General features: G+C 63.9%; 1 protein-coding gene across 2 annotated transcripts in view; it reads right to left on the reverse strand.

Annotated features, from left to right (window-relative positions):
- Positions 1 to 6,127: 6,127 nt before the first annotated feature.
- The window catches only part of BCR (BCR activator of RhoGEF and GTPase), an 87,073-nt gene continuing 77,346 nt past the window's right edge, over positions 6,128 to 15,854 (reverse strand). For both annotated transcript variants that reach the window (XM_086349076.1, XM_086349077.1), the window contains exons 17-23: positions 13,283 to 13,342; positions 12,109 to 12,218; positions 10,834 to 10,973; positions 10,240 to 10,374; positions 9,456 to 9,561; positions 8,968 to 9,130; positions 6,128 to 8,700 (exon numbers count right to left, since the gene is read on the reverse strand). In XM_086349076.1, coding sequence (XP_086205202.1) covers positions 8,611 to 8,700; positions 8,968 to 9,130; positions 9,456 to 9,561; positions 10,240 to 10,374; positions 10,834 to 10,973; positions 12,109 to 12,218; positions 13,283 to 13,342 — 804 coding nt within the window. In that variant the 3' untranslated portion in view covers positions 6,128 to 8,610. The remainder of the gene's footprint in view (positions 8,701 to 8,967; positions 9,131 to 9,455; positions 9,562 to 10,239; positions 10,375 to 10,833; positions 10,974 to 12,108; positions 12,219 to 13,282; positions 13,343 to 15,854) is intronic.

A 15,854-nucleotide genomic window follows, 5' to 3' on the forward strand; every position in this document is an offset into this window, starting at 1 on the left:
GTTGGAGAACTAAATAATAGGTCCCCATCTCAGAAAGCACCCCCTGCACACTGTGTTTCTCTGCACACGCAGTCACACGGCTAGTGAATAGTAATGTCTGCGGCCCTGGAGACAGAGAGCATCCCACGGGCAGAACCTGGCACACACCAGGGCTCCGAAAATGCTTCCTTTATGCCAGCAAACATGGAAACCTCAGCAGTGGCCACAGGGCTAGGAAAGATCAGTTTTCATTCCAATCCCAGAGAAAGGCAATCCCAAAGAATGCTCAAACTACCGCACAATTGCACTCATCTCACACACTAGCAAAGTAATGCTCCAAATTCTCCAAGTCAGGCTTCAATAGTACACGAACCGAGAACTTCCAGATGTTCAAGCTGGATTTAGAAAAGGCAGACAAACCAGAGATCAAATTGCCAACATCTGCTGGATCTTCAAAAAAGCAAGAGAGTTCCAGAAAAACATCTATTTCTGCTTTATTGACTACACCAAAGTCTTTGACTATGTGGATCACAACAAACTATGGAAAATTCTTAAAGAGATGTCCTCCCTCCTGAGAAATCTGTATGCAGGTTAAGAAGCAACAGTTAGAACTGGACATGGAACAACAGACTGGTTCCAAATAGGAAAAGGAGTACGTCAAGGCTGTATATTGTCACCCTGCTTATTTAACTTATATGCAGAATACGTCATTAGAAACGCTGGGCTGGAAGAAGCACAAGCTGGAATCAAGATTGCCAGGAGAAATAATAACCTCAGATATGCAGATGACACCACCCTTATGGCAGAATGCGAAGAAGAACTAAAGAGCCTCTTGATGAAGGTGAAAAAGGAGAGTGAAAAAGTTGGCTTAAAGCTCAACATTCAGAAAACTAAGATCATGGTATCTGGTCCCATCAATTCATGGCAAATAGATGGGGAAACAATGGAAACAGTGAGAGACTTTATTTGGGGTGCTGCATAATCAATACAGATGGTGACTGCAGCCATGAAATTAAAAGACGCATGCTTGCTTCTTGGGAGAAAAGCTATGACCAACCTAGAGAGCATATTAAAAAGCAGAGACATTACTTTACCAACAAAAGTCCATCTAGTCAAGGCTATGGTTTTTCCAGTAGTCATGTATGGATGTGAGAGTTGGACTATGAAGAAAGTTGAGCGCCAAAGAATTGATACTTTTGCACTGTGGTGTTGGAGAAGACTCTTGAGAGTCCCTTGGACTGCAAGGAGATCCAACCAGTCCATCCTAAAGGAGATCAGTCCTGGGTGTTCACTGAAGGACTGATGCTATGAAGCTCCAATACTTTGGCCACTTGATGTGAAGAACTGGCTCATCGGAAAAGACCCTGATGCTGGGAAAGATTGAAGGTAGGAGAAGAAGGGGACGACAGAGGATGAGATGGCTGGATGGCATCACTGACTCGATGGACTCCGGGAGTCTGAGTGAACTCCGGGAGTTGGTGATGGACAGGGAGGCCTGGCGTGCTGCAGTCCATGGGATCGCAAAGAGCCAGACACGACTGAGCGACTGAACTGAACTGACTGCCCGCAGCTTTGGGTCCCCGTCCACAGGAAGCACTCACTCTGGTCCAGCCTCCCGTTCCACCTCCACGAAGACCCCGAGAAACAACAACATGGAAGGGGCGGAGGGATATTGAACTGCATCAAGGGATTCCGTCGAAATGGGCCTGAGCCTCCACTCCTGTTCCTCCGGCTGAGGCCCTCTCCCGTGCCAAAGTGTCTGATTAAATCCCGATTTTACAGGTGAGGAGGGAGCTCCCTGGCGGTCCAGTGGTCAGGATTCGGCGCGTTCCCTGCGAGGGTCTGGGTTTAACTCCTGGTTGGGGAACTAAGATCCCACAAGCCACCACGCGGCCAAAAAAACCCCAAAACAAATCCGCTTTGCGGGTGAGGAGAGTGGGGCCCAAGGACCTATGTGAGTGGCCCCCGCCGCGGCCTGTGGGCCCCGGAGCCCCTCCCTCAGCCGCCAGGGCCCGCCTTGCAAACTAGCCTCCCAACAAGCCTGTACACACCCCAAGGCTCCCAACACACCCGTGTCTCCTCTTTGAGAATCAATCTCGAGGCTCACAGGCCTTTTTTTGAAAAATTCTCCCTGCGAGGGTAGCTTTCAATTTGGGGAGATGTTAAGCAAAGGGGTGAAGAGGGCGGACCTAAGAGTAAGAGCCCCTTACACCGCGTGGAACCCAAAGCACGGCTCTGTGTAAACACGCCGGGGTTGCAGGAAGCCCTGAAGGTGGTTCCGAGGAGTTCTGGAAAGACCCGGAGGAAGGACCAGCCTGTTGAGGAGACATAAGGCACCCTGGGGGGCTCATTTGACACTGGGTCAGCAGGCCCACCTGTAGCCACAAGAGGGGCCGGGAGTGGGTTGGCTTAGCCGCGGGAGGCCCGGGGTTCCAGCCAGAACCAGGCTGGCCTGGGCCTGGTGAGGGAAGTGGGCCGTGGCGGCGAGGGGCTGGGGGAGCAGCGGGCTTGGCCATGAGGCTCGCTGGCCTGGCCCAGGCCTGGGGTGGGGGTGAGCACTGCTCGAGCTCAGTTCGGTCACTTGCCCACCCTGGGGCCCGGCGAGACGGCCGTGCTCCCGGCGCGGCACGGGGAGAACACGGGTCCCAGGCTTGGGTCCGCAGCCAGGGGTCAGAACAGCCAAAGGCCTCCGGCCGGTGGGCCCGGGCAGACCCGGGCGGCCGTGACAGTGAGAACTGCGGCCAGGGGCTCGCGCAGCCGGCGGGTGTCCCATGGATCTGGAGCCTAGGGTCAGAGTGCCGTCGAGGTTGGTTCCTCCCCCGGCATCTCTTCCTGGCTTGCGACTTCTCTCGTGTCCTCACACGGCCTTTCCTCTGAGCAGCGGAGAGAGAGCTCTGGTCTCTCACGCTCTTTTTCTCCCCTCGAGCCATGCCTCATGGCTTATGGGGTCTTAGTTCCCCAACCAGGGATCGAACCTGGGCTCTCAGCACTGAAAGTCCCACCAGTGGACGGCCAGGCAGCCCTCTCTCGTCCTCTTCTTATGAAGCCATCAGGCCTGTGGATCAGGGCTTCACCCTTAACCTCTGCTGGGCCTTAGGGCTTCAGCACTTGAAGCTGGGAGCACAGCTCCATCTGTAACCACCTGGAGCGGTGGAGGCTGGAACTCCCGGGGAGGGGTGCAGGGTTGGGGCGGGTGTTGGAGGCGGGGTTACACCAGGTGGCCTGAGACTCAAACGGCCAGAGGCCAGCCTGCCTGGTGGATAGGCTCCTGCGGCTGCCTCCCACCGACCACGAGCCCTCGGAGTCTCTTCCTGGCGGTCACTGTAAAGCACCCTGCGTGGGGAGTGCCCCTCAGGGGTGCATTATCTTAATTGGGGAACACAGACAAAAGTCAGGTGTCACAGCTTCACACCCCCGAGTCCTGGGGAGGCCCCAGGTCTGGGCCGACCACCATCCAGGCACCCCCCCCACCACCCCGTCCCCAGGGGTGGGGGTGGGCTGCTCCTTTGTAAACCCCGCCCCTCAGGCCCCTTCCTCGGCCAGAATCCCATCTGAATCTACCCTTCCCCAGCAGCTGCGCTTCTTAGCTGGTGTTCCTGGTAAAAGAATCCGCCTGCCAACGCAGGAGATGCAAGAGATGCAAGTTCGATCCCTGGGCTGGGAAGAGGCCCTGGAGGAGGATGTGGCAACCCACTGCAGCAGCCTTGCCTGGAAAATCCCCGTGGACGAAGGGACTTGAAAATCCCAAGGAAGAGTTTCCGGTCAGGTCCGCCACAGGAGGGGAACGGAAGGGAGCTGGTGTGCAGATCGAGCTCTCAGTGGTCTGGCTGAACAGGCCAGAGAGGCTCCCAGAAGGTCTGTCCCAAGACACGTGGCCTGTGATACCGGGACACACGGAGGAGCAGCCTTGCCCCCGCCGCCCACAAGCAGTCTCCCTTCCCAGCCTGGGACATCTCAGATGCAGCAGGGCCCCGTCTTATGGGACCATGACTGTGGCCGCCTGCCGGCCACGCTTTACCTGCTGTGGGCTCCCCGCCCCGGGGTGATGCACGGGCCCCATCCTGCCCGCTGACCCAGGGCATTCGCTCCGGGAGGCCGTCTGGGCCTCAAGAGCCGCTGTGTCTGTCGCCCCTCGCTTTTTCTGTTTATCTTTTCAGAGTTGTTGGGAACAGCCCATCATTTGCTCCATCATGGAAATAATTCCTTTTAAGGCCACTGGGGCCTTCTTTTCTTTTTTGGGGGGCTGAGGGGTATACAGGCTCTCCTGAGGTCTCTACACAAAATACTGCCCGTCTTCATCAGCCCGGGGTACGTGCGTGACACCAGGCCTTGGCTCGAGGCCAGCATGGTTGACCACGTCTAGCGTCTAGATGGAGAGAGGGAGCTGGCCTGTGGGGAACATGGAGACCTCGTGTCCCCAGCCTGTCTCTGCTCTTCAAACAGCAGAGACAGCGGCGGGGGGCCTCCGTGCAACCTCCGTTTACCCACCTACCAAGCAAAGGGATCGACTCCGAGGGTCTTTGAGGTCTAAGGCCTCAGACCCCACAGCAGCGAACGGTCCCACTCCCTGGCCATGCCACGGGCCTGGGCCGGGCTGGACAAAGCCCCTGCTCTCAGCAACAATGGGGAACCATCAGCTTGTCCCCAAATCGATTCCTCATGAGAGAGAGGTGTTGGAGCTTTTCATCAAAGGTTTTTGAATAGGACCCGGAAGGCAGGAGTAGAGAGATACAACTAGACTTTCGGGAAGACTCCCCTGAAGGAGGGAATGGCAAACCACTCCAGTATTCTTGCGTGGAGAATCTCACGGACAGAGGGGCTGGGCCTGGCGGGCTACAGGCCAGGGGGTCCCAAAGAGTCAGACACAGCTGAGCATGCACGCACACACAGAACTGCCTTTCGGGGGCCAGGTCCGAGGTGGGGGGCCCGAGGTAGCCCTTTCCTTGTCAGCAGGCGTCAGGAGGGCAGCAGCACAGCGTCAACGCAGCTCTGCAAACGCCAACCCTCACGCCTCAAGGAAGGCGCCCCGGAGGAGCCTCGGGGTGACGTTGGCAGATGTCAAGGATGGCGATGCAGGTCCCCGTGGCTGTGGCCCAGTTTGTCCCCACCTGGCATGCCCATCTCCACGGGGGCACGGCTGCCCTGGACACTGGGTCCCTTTTTCTGAAGGCAAGGCTGGCGGCAGCTAAGGGGCCCCACGCCCCGCGGCCAACAACCCAAAGGCTGGGCCCGGGAGCACCAGTGGAGCCCAGAGGCTGAGGGGCTCGGGCAGGGCTGGGCTGGGCGAGGCTGGACGCCCGCCCCCGGCACTGGGCAATGCCCGTGTCCCTGCAGCTGTTCAGCCCGAACCAAAGGCCCCGCGCTCGGCAGGGGGGCCTCCTGGCTGCCTGCCTGTCCAGTCCACCCGCTGCTGCTTCCAGCCCCAACGCCCACCCCCGCCCTGGCCCATAGGCCCCGTCGGGGCTGCCTGCCTGTCCACTCCACCCGCTGCTGCTTCCAGCCCCAACGCCCACCCCGCCCTGGCCCATAGGCCCCGTCGGGGCTGCCTGCCTGTCCACTCCACCCGCTGCTGCTTCCAGCCCCAACGCCCACCCCACCCTGACCCATCAGCCCGTCGGGGCTGCCTGCCTGTCCACTCCACCCGCTGCTGCTTCCAGCCCCAACGCCCACCCCGCCCTGACCCATCGGCCCGTCGGGGCTGCCTGCCTGTCCACTCCACCCGCTGCTGCTTCCAGCCCCAACGCCCACCCCGCCCTGGCCCATCGGCCCCGTCGGGGCTGCCTGCCTGTCCACTCCACCCGCTGCTGCTTCCAGCCCCAACGCCCACCCCGCCCTGACCCATCGGCCCGTCGGGGCTGCCTGCCTGTCCACTCCACCCGCTGCTGCTTCCAGCCCCAACGCCCACCCCGCCCTGACCCATCGGCCCGTCGGGGCTGCCTGCCTGTCCACTCCACCCGCTGCTGCTTCCAGCCCCAACGCCCACCCCGCCCTGGCCCATCGGCCCCGTCGGGGCTGCCTGCCTGTCCACTCCACCCGCTGCTGCTTCCAGCCCCAACGCCCACCCCGCCCTGACCCATCGGCCCCGTCGGGGTGCTCCAGGAGCCCCTGGTCCCGGCGTTTCTGTAGCAGGCACCACCACAGACACAAATTGCCTCAAGGAACTTTAATGAAAGTGTCAGCAGTCTTTCCCTCCCCACCCCCAGTGGCGGGAGAGACGGCCGAGCTGGAACTCAGACACGCGGCTGCCTAGAGACCCACCACCAGCCCCAGCGTGTGGCCGGGCTCCAGATGCAGGGCCCGGGCAGCGAGGTGGAGTCCGGCCACTGAGCCTCGTGTAAGGTCACATCCGGCCCCCAGGCGGTCACCCGCCCGCCAGCTTTGCTGACCGTCAGGGCCGGAACGTCAGACGGGCGACGGGGATGCCTGGGGACTCAGAGCGACCGCCACCACGGTGGGCCGGTGAAGGAACGCCTTGATGGCCGTGGAAGAAACAACAGTCATCCCGCCATGCGACGGCGCGCATCCTAAGTAAAGAAAAAGCTCGAAGAGGGGAAAGAGGTGCAGCAGGGAACCGGAATTGGCACAGACGCTGAGAGACCGCTTTCCAGTTTCAACGCGATGGACGCAGATCACGAAGGCTCCGGGGGAACAGAGACCAGGCCAGGGCTTTCCAGGCAGAGCGCGTCCCCGCCCCCCCCCGCAGGGCTGGACGGGATGGGAAGCCAGGGTAGAAGAGGTCGGGGGCTGGAGGCTGGGAGACCCACCGAGTCCAGGGAACATTCAGGGACAGAGGACACCCCCCCGACATCCGCTACACCCTCATCCCCAGGGGGACCACGGCTCTCCCCACGAGACCAAAGTACAACTAAATAAATACAGCACGAGGACGTAAGACCTTCGAGTGGCTTGTGTTTCCGTCCCCCGTGTCAGCAGGTCCGCGAGCAGACAGGAGGGGCATGTGGCCCCACGTGCCTGGAGCTCCTGCCCAACAACACGATGGGGGAGAGCCTCCCGCCCCACAGGGCACACGGGACGGGGCCCGGGCAGTGCCCCGCGTGACTGGTCTAATCGCATGACAAGCAAACGCCTTTTCCTGAGTCGTGCCTCCGCTTCCCTCCTCTGGTTCAGCGCATCCTCTCTTCCCACAAGTCCAGCCTGGAAGCTTTGCCTGTTTCTTTTCTCCTTGCCCCCAACCTTCTTAGAAAGGAGCGATGCAATTCTTCACAGACGCGCGTGTTCAAAATACCTAGAGGTGCCCCCAGTTCTGTCTCCTCTAAGTCAGATGGTTGGGAGGGTAACCAGCCACGTGCTGGCTTCAGCACAGGGGCGTGGAGTGTGTGAGCAAGGCGGGGTCGGTCCCTCTACCTGCTCTGGGGCGGGCGCCCCCACCTTCAGCCTGTTCCCAACCTCCCCCCCAATTCCGGGTGCCCAGGAGACTTCCGGAGCAGCTCCCGATGGAAAGAGGGCTGGCGCGTGGAGGAAGACGAGATGCCGCTGTGGACACCGCTTGTCCACAGAGTACATTCTAACATCTTAGTGGGTATCTGAATCTTCTTAGGAAAAAAAAAAATTAGAAACTGTATAAAACTTAAAAATATTCAAGTATCAAAAAGCTATCCGGATCAAAGTTTAAAACAAGCTGTCGGCAAGTTGCCACCGCCACCAAGAGAGGAAAACCTTTACAAGAGTCTGTGGGGCGCGTGTGGCGAGGGGGCGCAGCCGATCTGGGTGTCAGGGGCTTGGGGGGGCCGGGGCGTGATCAGGGGAACGGGAGGGCAGGGGGCAGACGCGCCACGGGTCGGAGGAGGCCGGCCTTCTGAGCCGACGGCGACTGTGCGTCCCACGGGCCGGGGCGGTCTTCTGGACGGTGGGCGGGTCCGCCCTCCCCCGACGAGCGGCGGTGAAGTGCGCAGCCCGGGGGCTCCCCTCCCCTGGTGTCCGGGCCCTGCGCGTGACACGGGTCGGTGGGCGGCTGCCCACGAGATGGGAGGAGACAAAGCAACGGAGGACCGAGCAGGAGGGAGACCCGTGTCTGCCGCAGAGCCTTCTGCAGAGAAACAGAAGCCAGCAGGTGAACGGGGTCAGGCGCTGCACGGTGCAGGCTCGGCTCCGCCAACCCGGTTACAAAACAGGCGTCAGGCGTTCTGATCTGGGAAACCGACACGCTCCCACCGCACCGGAGGGGGCCTGGCCCCCGGGCGTGAAGCGGCGGCGGCGTTTATTCAGGTCGACGACTCGCGGGTCAGGGAGTCCGCTCCTGCCTGCTCGCTTCGCCGCGAGATGCGCAGGTGACCCAGGGGAAATCTTTCAACGCTCCCAAGTTAGGTTTCGTAACCACCGCTTCCTCCGCCTGGTCCCGCCCAGGCCCGCGACGGGCGACGCGCTGGCTCGGGGCGCCCTCTGGCGGTGGCGCGGACAGTCTGAGGCCGGCGCGGCGCCCGCGCGGGCGGGGGCGGGACTGCCGCGGCCGCTTCCGCCAGGGGTCGCTGTCTCGCGGCAGCAGCGTGGGCCCGCGGTGGGGGGGCCCAGCGACTCCTCCAGGAGGCGCAGCTCCCGCTCTGTGGCTGGAGGGCCCGTGTCCCTGGCACGGTCCCGGGCCGTCCTCTGCTCTCTCGGGCGGGCCGGGGGCCTCTAGACTTCGGTGGAGAAGAGGACGCTCTGCCTCCTGCTGTCCGGGGCGGGGATGGCCTCCAGCTGCAGGAAGTACAGCAGCACCTGGACCTGCGGGCGGAGCGGGAGGGGCCGGCGGCTCAGAGCGGGGGAGCCCCCCACCCCGGCGGGACCCGGGGCCCCTCACAGCAGGAGGACCGCCAGGTGGGGCAGGTCCCGGGAGCCCCAGCCAAGAGCAGAGGGCGGAGCCGCGGCCCTGTCCCCAGACCTCGGCCACCTCCCCTGCGCGGCTCGGTGGGAGCCACTGCCAGGACACGGGGGTTCGGGGCCGGCAGGCAGGGGCCACAGGTCCAGGCCAGGTAGGCGAGGCCACCGTACCTGGGACATGACCTCCAGGGACCAGCTGTCGGTCATGGAGATGGCCTGGCTGGGGTTGGCGGGCGGCTTGTTCTCCTTCTCCGAGGGCCGGAGCAGCGTGGGGCCGAACACCGTGGCGAGGTTGTGCAGGGACATCTTATTCACCGTCTCCTTTTCCGCCACCCTGTAGGGGGGTGGGGGGAGAACTGCCGTGACACCGCCTGGGGGATGGGGGCGTGGAGGTGGGCGGGGACTCCTCCCCAGCTGACGCACCCTAGCCGGGATGCTGAGGGCTGGCGGCCCGCAGGGGGAAGGGAGGGTGCGGAGGGGACACCCGAGCCGCGGCTGGCCACGGCGCAGGGGGACGCGGATGACGGTGGTGCTGCTACCCGGAGGGGCACCCACAGATGGGGGAGCACCCCAGAGGGAAGGCCCCGGGTGCCGGGGAGTCTGACGGCGCAGGCGACCCACCAGAGCCCTGAGCACCCCAGAGGGGGGCTACGGGCTACCTTTTCAGGTGTTCCAGGAGGAAGAGGAAGGTGAGCAGATTGGCTTCCGGGAGTGACAGCAGCAGGTTAAGCATGCAGCTCTCCTTCGCCACGGGGTCCGAGAGCGCTGCGGGGGGCGGGGGGTGGGTTACTTCTCACAGTCATGACCCGGGGCTGGAAGGCGCCCCCAGGGCCCGGGCCAGTCACCGTTCCGCCTCCCACGCTGGCCCCCGGTGAGGGCCCTGGGTGCGAGCCTGGCCACCCTGGACGCCTTTTCTGAACCTCAGAGTGGCGGATGGCACCACAGGGACCAGTGGCGGGGGTGCCGGGCACAGCTGCCCTCCCGGCCCCTTGGCCCTTCCCACGTCCTGCTCAGGGGAAGCGGGGGCCACAGACCCCCCATCACATGAGCCTCTGCACCTGGGTGGGGGTGGGTGAGGGCAGGTCCTCTGCTGAGCGGCCCTGGGGCGGGGGGTGGGTGCGGAGGCTGCAGCCACCCCGAGTGCCAGCGCCCCCCACCCTCCAGGTGGGCCTGGGGTCAGGGTGTACTCGAAGGCCCTGACCGAAAAGCCAGCGTCTGGGGCCAGTGAGGAGGACAGCGGCCTCCAGACCCCACACTGGCGTGTCCACAGCGGCAGCCCCCCTCTCGGCGACCTCCAGGGAAGAGTGCGGAGGTCAGCCCGTGGAGGGCTCCCAGGGCGGCTGGGTTCCTGGTCCCCCACCACTCGCAGAGTTTCTGCTGAAACTCGGGTTTCCTCCCACCAAAGGCGGACAGGAAGGGGGACGGGAGACGCCCCGCGCTCACCGATGCCCTCGGCGAAGTTGGGGTAGAACTCGTCGGTGAAGAGGGGCTCGGGCAGCTCGCGGAAGTAGAGCTTGAGCGTCCCGGCGATGGCGTTCACGTCCATCTCGCTCATCATCACCGACACGTCCTTGTTGTCTGGGGAAGAGCGTGGAAGTGGAGCGGAGCCCGCCACGAACCCCGAGTTGGCTCCACCCTCTGAGCCCCAGCCGGCCCGTGCGGGTCACCTGACGGCAGCTGTAACTACGGTGGCGGTGACTCCCACCCCGCACCACACCTCCAGGGCAGCAGGCCCCCGCGGCGGGAGGAGCAATCCACCAAGGACGACCCTGGGGTCCCCCCCCACATCTGGCAATCGGGGCCTTTCCACCAGCTTCTTGGCACCAGACTAGCTGACCCCTGGGCTTGGGTCACACCCACCCCCGGGGCGGGGGTCAAGCTGAGCCTCCGGGGGTAGAGCAGGGGGCCGCCCCACGGAAGCCCCTGGTCCGACTTGGCAGGAGCCACGCGCGTGGTCAGGACGGGTTAGGAACAGGCTTCTGCGGAACCGCCCTCCCCAGCGGCGCACGCACCGCGCCCACCCGCTGAGACACTCACTGACGTCAAAGGCCGCCTTCAGGGCCTGGATGTCCGTGGCCACTCCGGACACGCGGTAGATGCCCACCTCCTCCATGCCCCGGCGCTCGATCTCCTCGACACACTGGCGCACGATGTAGGGTACCTTGGACCGCTCCCTCCTGTGGGGGAGGGGGGGAGGGGGGCCTCAGCGTGCGGCAGCCCCGCCCCCTCGCCCCTCAGCACGGGAGCCTGCCCTGTGTCCCCCTGGGCTCTGCGGTCTCACGATCGGCACTGCCTCCATCTCATCAGGGTCTTTCCAACAGTCCCGGTGGGCTGGACACCCTCCGAGCACACCCGCCCTGGGGGCTTGGTCGGGAGGCCTTTCTGAGCGAGGTCGGCTACCGGAGGTCAGTTCGGACTCCCCGGGCCCTGGGTTAACGGGCAACGGACAGCAAGGGTCCTGGGAAGCGGTCTGGTCTCTGAGTTGGGCGGGGGTGGGGGGACCCCTCCAGGCCTCAGGCAGAGGTGAGCCCAGCGCCCGGCAGGGAGCCGGGCCAGAGGACGGAGTCCACGGGACCGCCTTGCCCCTGCGCTCAGCTTGGAATCCTGTGAAGCTACCCCTCTCTCTTCCGCGTCCTAACGGGACAATTCTAGCCCCTGAAGGCAGGACGCCAGAGTAAGAACTCTTTAACTCTTCAGAGTAAGAACTCTGTCTGGAGGGTTGGTTTAGTCTAGTTTAGCAACTGGATCCAGGACCCAGCAGAGTCCTGTCCCCAGCCCCTCTCATGAGTGGTACTCATTCGGGGGTCCCTGCTCCCGCCCAGAGCCTCCCGGAGGAGCTGGGGGGACGGCTGGGGTGTAGCCGGGGGCCAGGCTGTAGTCAGGTGTCCTGCCTGACCACCAGTGAGGTCAGGGCCAGGCCAGGCTCCAAACCGGGGAAAGTGGATTCCGGAGGAAGCGGCTGTGTCCCCAAGGCCCGCCCTGAACCTGCACACAAGTGTCTCCTGACGACTGACCCGTGACGCGCCGGGGCAGGACAGGAGCTCGGATCCTGAGAAATTCCAAGGCAGGGAAGGGAACCCTGGCGAGCCCGGCTCTGGGGGCAGCACAGGCAGGGGGCTGGACAGCCCCGAGCTGCTGGGGACTCGTCCGTGGTCAGCTCGGGAGGCAGCCACGCACAGAGTGCTCCACAGGCCTGTGAGGGGCGACCGCGCAGAGAGAGGGAGACCCATACCAGGTCCGTCCTGCATAGACACGCGGGGAGGGAGCACCCTCCGCCCCCGGGGACGAGACGTGGGCGCCCAGGCCACTCACTTGGTGACCACGGCGATCCTGACTCCGAAGACGCCTGTCTGTTTTCGGGAAGGCATCCTCTTCAAGCTGAGTTCCCTGCTGGTGAACTTGATTGACAGCTTCACTTCGATCTGCAGGGGAGGCAGGGGGCACAACCCTCTCAGCCTTCTGGTCCTCAGAGCCAGCTCCCAGGGCCCCGCAGGCTAGGGTCCAGGTTGGGGGCGGGCCCTGGTCCAACTCAGTGGCAGCCGGGAACAGCTAGGGCCGTCTGAGGACCCGCTTCTGCACAATCTCCCCCCAGGACCCTGTGGCTTCTGCTTCTCATTTAATCCTGATTAAAAAGAACGATGAGACTCCATGTTGCATGGCAGCCTGGATGGGAGGGGAGTTTGGCGGAGAATGGATCCATGTATCCATATATGTATCCACCGACTCAATGGACATGAGTTTGAGCCAACTCCAGGAATTGGTGATGGACAGGGAGGCGTGGCGTGCTGCAGTCCATGGGGTCACAGAGAGTTGGACATGACTGAGCGACTGGACTGAAATGGACATACACGTGTGGCTGAGTCCCTTCTGTGTTCACCTGAAACCATCACAAAACTGTCAGCTGGCTACATCCCCAGACAAAATAAAAAGCCAAAAAAAAGACACTAGAGAAAATGTATAGAGAAGGTAACAAAACGCCACCGATCGCCTATCAAATGTTGGCACTGTGTCCTGCATGCTAACTCGCTTCAGTCATGTCCGACTCTGTGCGACCCCAGGGACTGTGGCCCGCCAGGCTCCTCTGTCCATGGGGCTCTCCAGGCAAGGATATAGGAGTGGGTTGCCACGCCCTCCTCCAGGTATGCCCTACACGCCCAGAGCTTTTCTGGTGAGTGGCAGTGCTTTTTCTTAAGGTCTCAATTCTTACAGGGCACTGGAGTCTAGTCAGGGGTCTCAGTCTCTATGGGCAAACCCCAGGGTCCAGGCCCCCTCCATCCCCATGATGCCCCTGAACCCCCACTTGAGGAGGGACGCCCAGTGCCTGGCAGGTGACCCGCACTCCAGCCACAAGACTCTGGCCTGCGTGGACTCGGGCCCGCACGCTGTGGTTTCTCTGCCTCCTCCAGCCCTGAGGGTCTCAGCAAGGACTGGCACCACCCCAGCCCTCTGCAGGAAGCGGGAGCCAGCACAGCGCGGGGGCACGTACCCCGTTCATGGCGATGGCGGTCCGCTGCCAGTCTCTGTCCTGCAGGGTCTGAGGGTCCAGCTGAAAGCAAGGCGTCGTGATTACCGGGAGCCCTGGGCGTCCGGCAGGGCCTGGCCGGGCAGCGAGCCCAAGCCCGCGACTCCGCCACGTCCAAGCAGAATCAGCAGCAGGCCTCGGCTGGCACTTGTCCAGGGGCCACGCGGGGTCCCGACGGAGGGCCCGCTAGAAAAGCCCTGGAGCCTCAGAGCCCTCCTGCCCCCACACCCTCGCGGCCTGCAGCCCAGGCTCAGGTGGGGGCAAGTCAGCGACCACTCAGGCCCTGCACCCTGCTCCCCCGGGAACCCTCCCTTCCCAGTGGCGCTCACGCCCGCCCTGGCAGCCTTGGGGGCTGGGAGCTGTTCTGCTCCCCCACCTCCCAGCATCACAGGGGGCTTCACACAGCTTGGAGAAGACTGGCCAGTCATGTAGGCGACACTTTGGGAAGCCTGGTTTCAACAGCATCTTCTTCTGGGGGGTGGGAAGGTGTGCTGTGTCATCTAAGAGCTGGGGACCCTGTCTTCCCCTTAGTGTGGCCCTCTGGCGTGGGGGCCTGTGCAGGCGGGGTCTTTAGACCAGGCCAGGCCACCCACGGCGGGGCCTCCCCTTTCTGGGAGGTTCTTGGGGCCACGCTCTGGGGCGGTGGGGACCCTGGCCTGTGGGGCGGGTATGCGAGCAGAGAGCCGGCGCAGACCACTGGCCCGTAGGGCTTCCCCGCCCCCAGCTATGGTCACACCTCCTCGGAGGCACCTGCGGGCAGGGGCAGGAGGGCACTCAGGGCCCTCGCAGCTCTGGGGCGAGTGGAGCTCCCGGGTCCCAACCAGGCCAGGTGTGGCGGGAGCAGGGAGGCGCCGGTGTCCTGGCCACCCAGGAAGCCAGGGGGCAGGCTCAGTGCCCCCTGCTCCTAAGGAAAGGGACAGGGTCCCTCCACTGAGGCAGTTTTATTATTTTAATTAAAACAGAAACTTGTCTAGCCGTGTTGTGTAGCGTTTGGATCTTAGTTCCTTGCTTAGGATCGAAGCCTTGCCCTCTGCAGTGAAGCGTGGCATCCGAACCACTGGACCTGCCGGGGCATCCCTACGGGCAGCTTTAAAAGGGGAGACAGAGCAGCAGAAAGACGCCCTTTCTGGTTCCCTCCAGAAGCCGGCGACCCCTGGGCCCTTCTCCCCATCCCTCCCCTCCCCTCCCCTCCTCTTCCAGAACTGAGACCAGCACAGCCAGCAGGGGGACAGGGTTGGGAGGCGGGGGGACAGAGCCCGGACCCTGCCTGGTGCCGCCCACCCCAGGGATCCCCGGCCCCCGCAGGCCCACCTTGCCCTTGCGCACGAGGCTTCGGATGTGGGTCCACAGGGCGGTGCCGCAAGCACACACGTGCTCCTCCACCGAGGCCGCCCGGCTGCGGCCCGCCAGGCCAGGGTGGAGGTGCCGCAGGAGGGTCTGCAGGGCAGCCATGCCCGGCGTCTCCCGCATCCTGGGCCCTGCTGCCCGAGGGGCTGGCGGCAAGGCAGCGGCGCGGTGGGTGGGACAGCGGCCGGGCAGCAGCATTGGGCTGGAGTGTGCCGGGCTCCGGCCCCGCAGCCTTTTGACCCGGTTCTCAGGAAGCCCCGCCCCCGCAGGCTTGCCCAGTCCCATCGCGCGGGTTCTCCGTTTTGTTTGCGTGGGAAAAACACCCCCACGGGCGGCCCGTTGGTTACGGGAATCCCGATGCGTCACACTTTCCCTCCAGAGCCCAGAAAAGCCACGCTTCCTTCTCAAGTGGCCGGTTTCCTGCCGGGCAGTTTGGAGACGCTGAGTAACCCGTGTCTGCCCGGCCAGCCCTCCGCACGGCTGGACGGGCCCCCCGCTCCTAGGTCCTGCGAGAGCCACAGCCGCGACCGCATCCATCCCTGCCGGGGCCGGACTCGGGCGGGAGAACGCCCACAGCCCCCAGAACTGGCCGCTTGGCCCAGGGACCGGGGGCTCAGCGCCGCCGTCCACCCCTCCACCTGCCTGCCCTCCGCCCCGGGGGTGGGGGGCAGACAGTCCACAGGCTGGCCCGGCTCCAACAAACACAGCGGGCGGAAGCCACGTGAGGACGCCCCCCGCGGCCGGGCTCCGTCCACAAACAGCGCTCGCGGCGGACGTGCTCCCGCCTGGGCTATTTACAGTACAGGGAGGTAAACAAGCGGGGAGCCCGGGCTGGGAACGGAGCGCTCAGGGGGAGGACCAGGAAAGGGCCAGCGCCTTCGGGAAAGCCCAGGGCGCGTGGGGTCCCGGGAGGAATGCGCCAGCCGCTCAGGACAACGGGGCCGGGCAGGCGGGGTGCCTCCCCAGACAGAGGTCAGCGTCTCCACTCGCCTCCCCCAGGGCTGGGCACGGGGCACCCCCAGGGAACAAGGGTGGGTGGCAGGCCTGGTGGACGGCTGCCCCCAGTGCTGCCTGGAAGGCCGAGGCGGCCTGGCGGTCAGGGATGGACGGCCTGACGGACACTCTCAGAGCATTCTCTTGTTCACCTCCCCGGGCAGCGGCAGGACCAAGACAGGGCAAGTGGCTCCCT

This window comes from Bos grunniens, chromosome 17, assembly GCF_055505025.1.
Source record: "Bos grunniens cultivar Pamir isolate PY7600 chromosome 17, Bosgru_T2T1.0, whole genome shotgun sequence".
Taxonomy (NCBI): domain Eukaryota; kingdom Metazoa; phylum Chordata; class Mammalia; order Artiodactyla; family Bovidae; genus Bos; species Bos grunniens.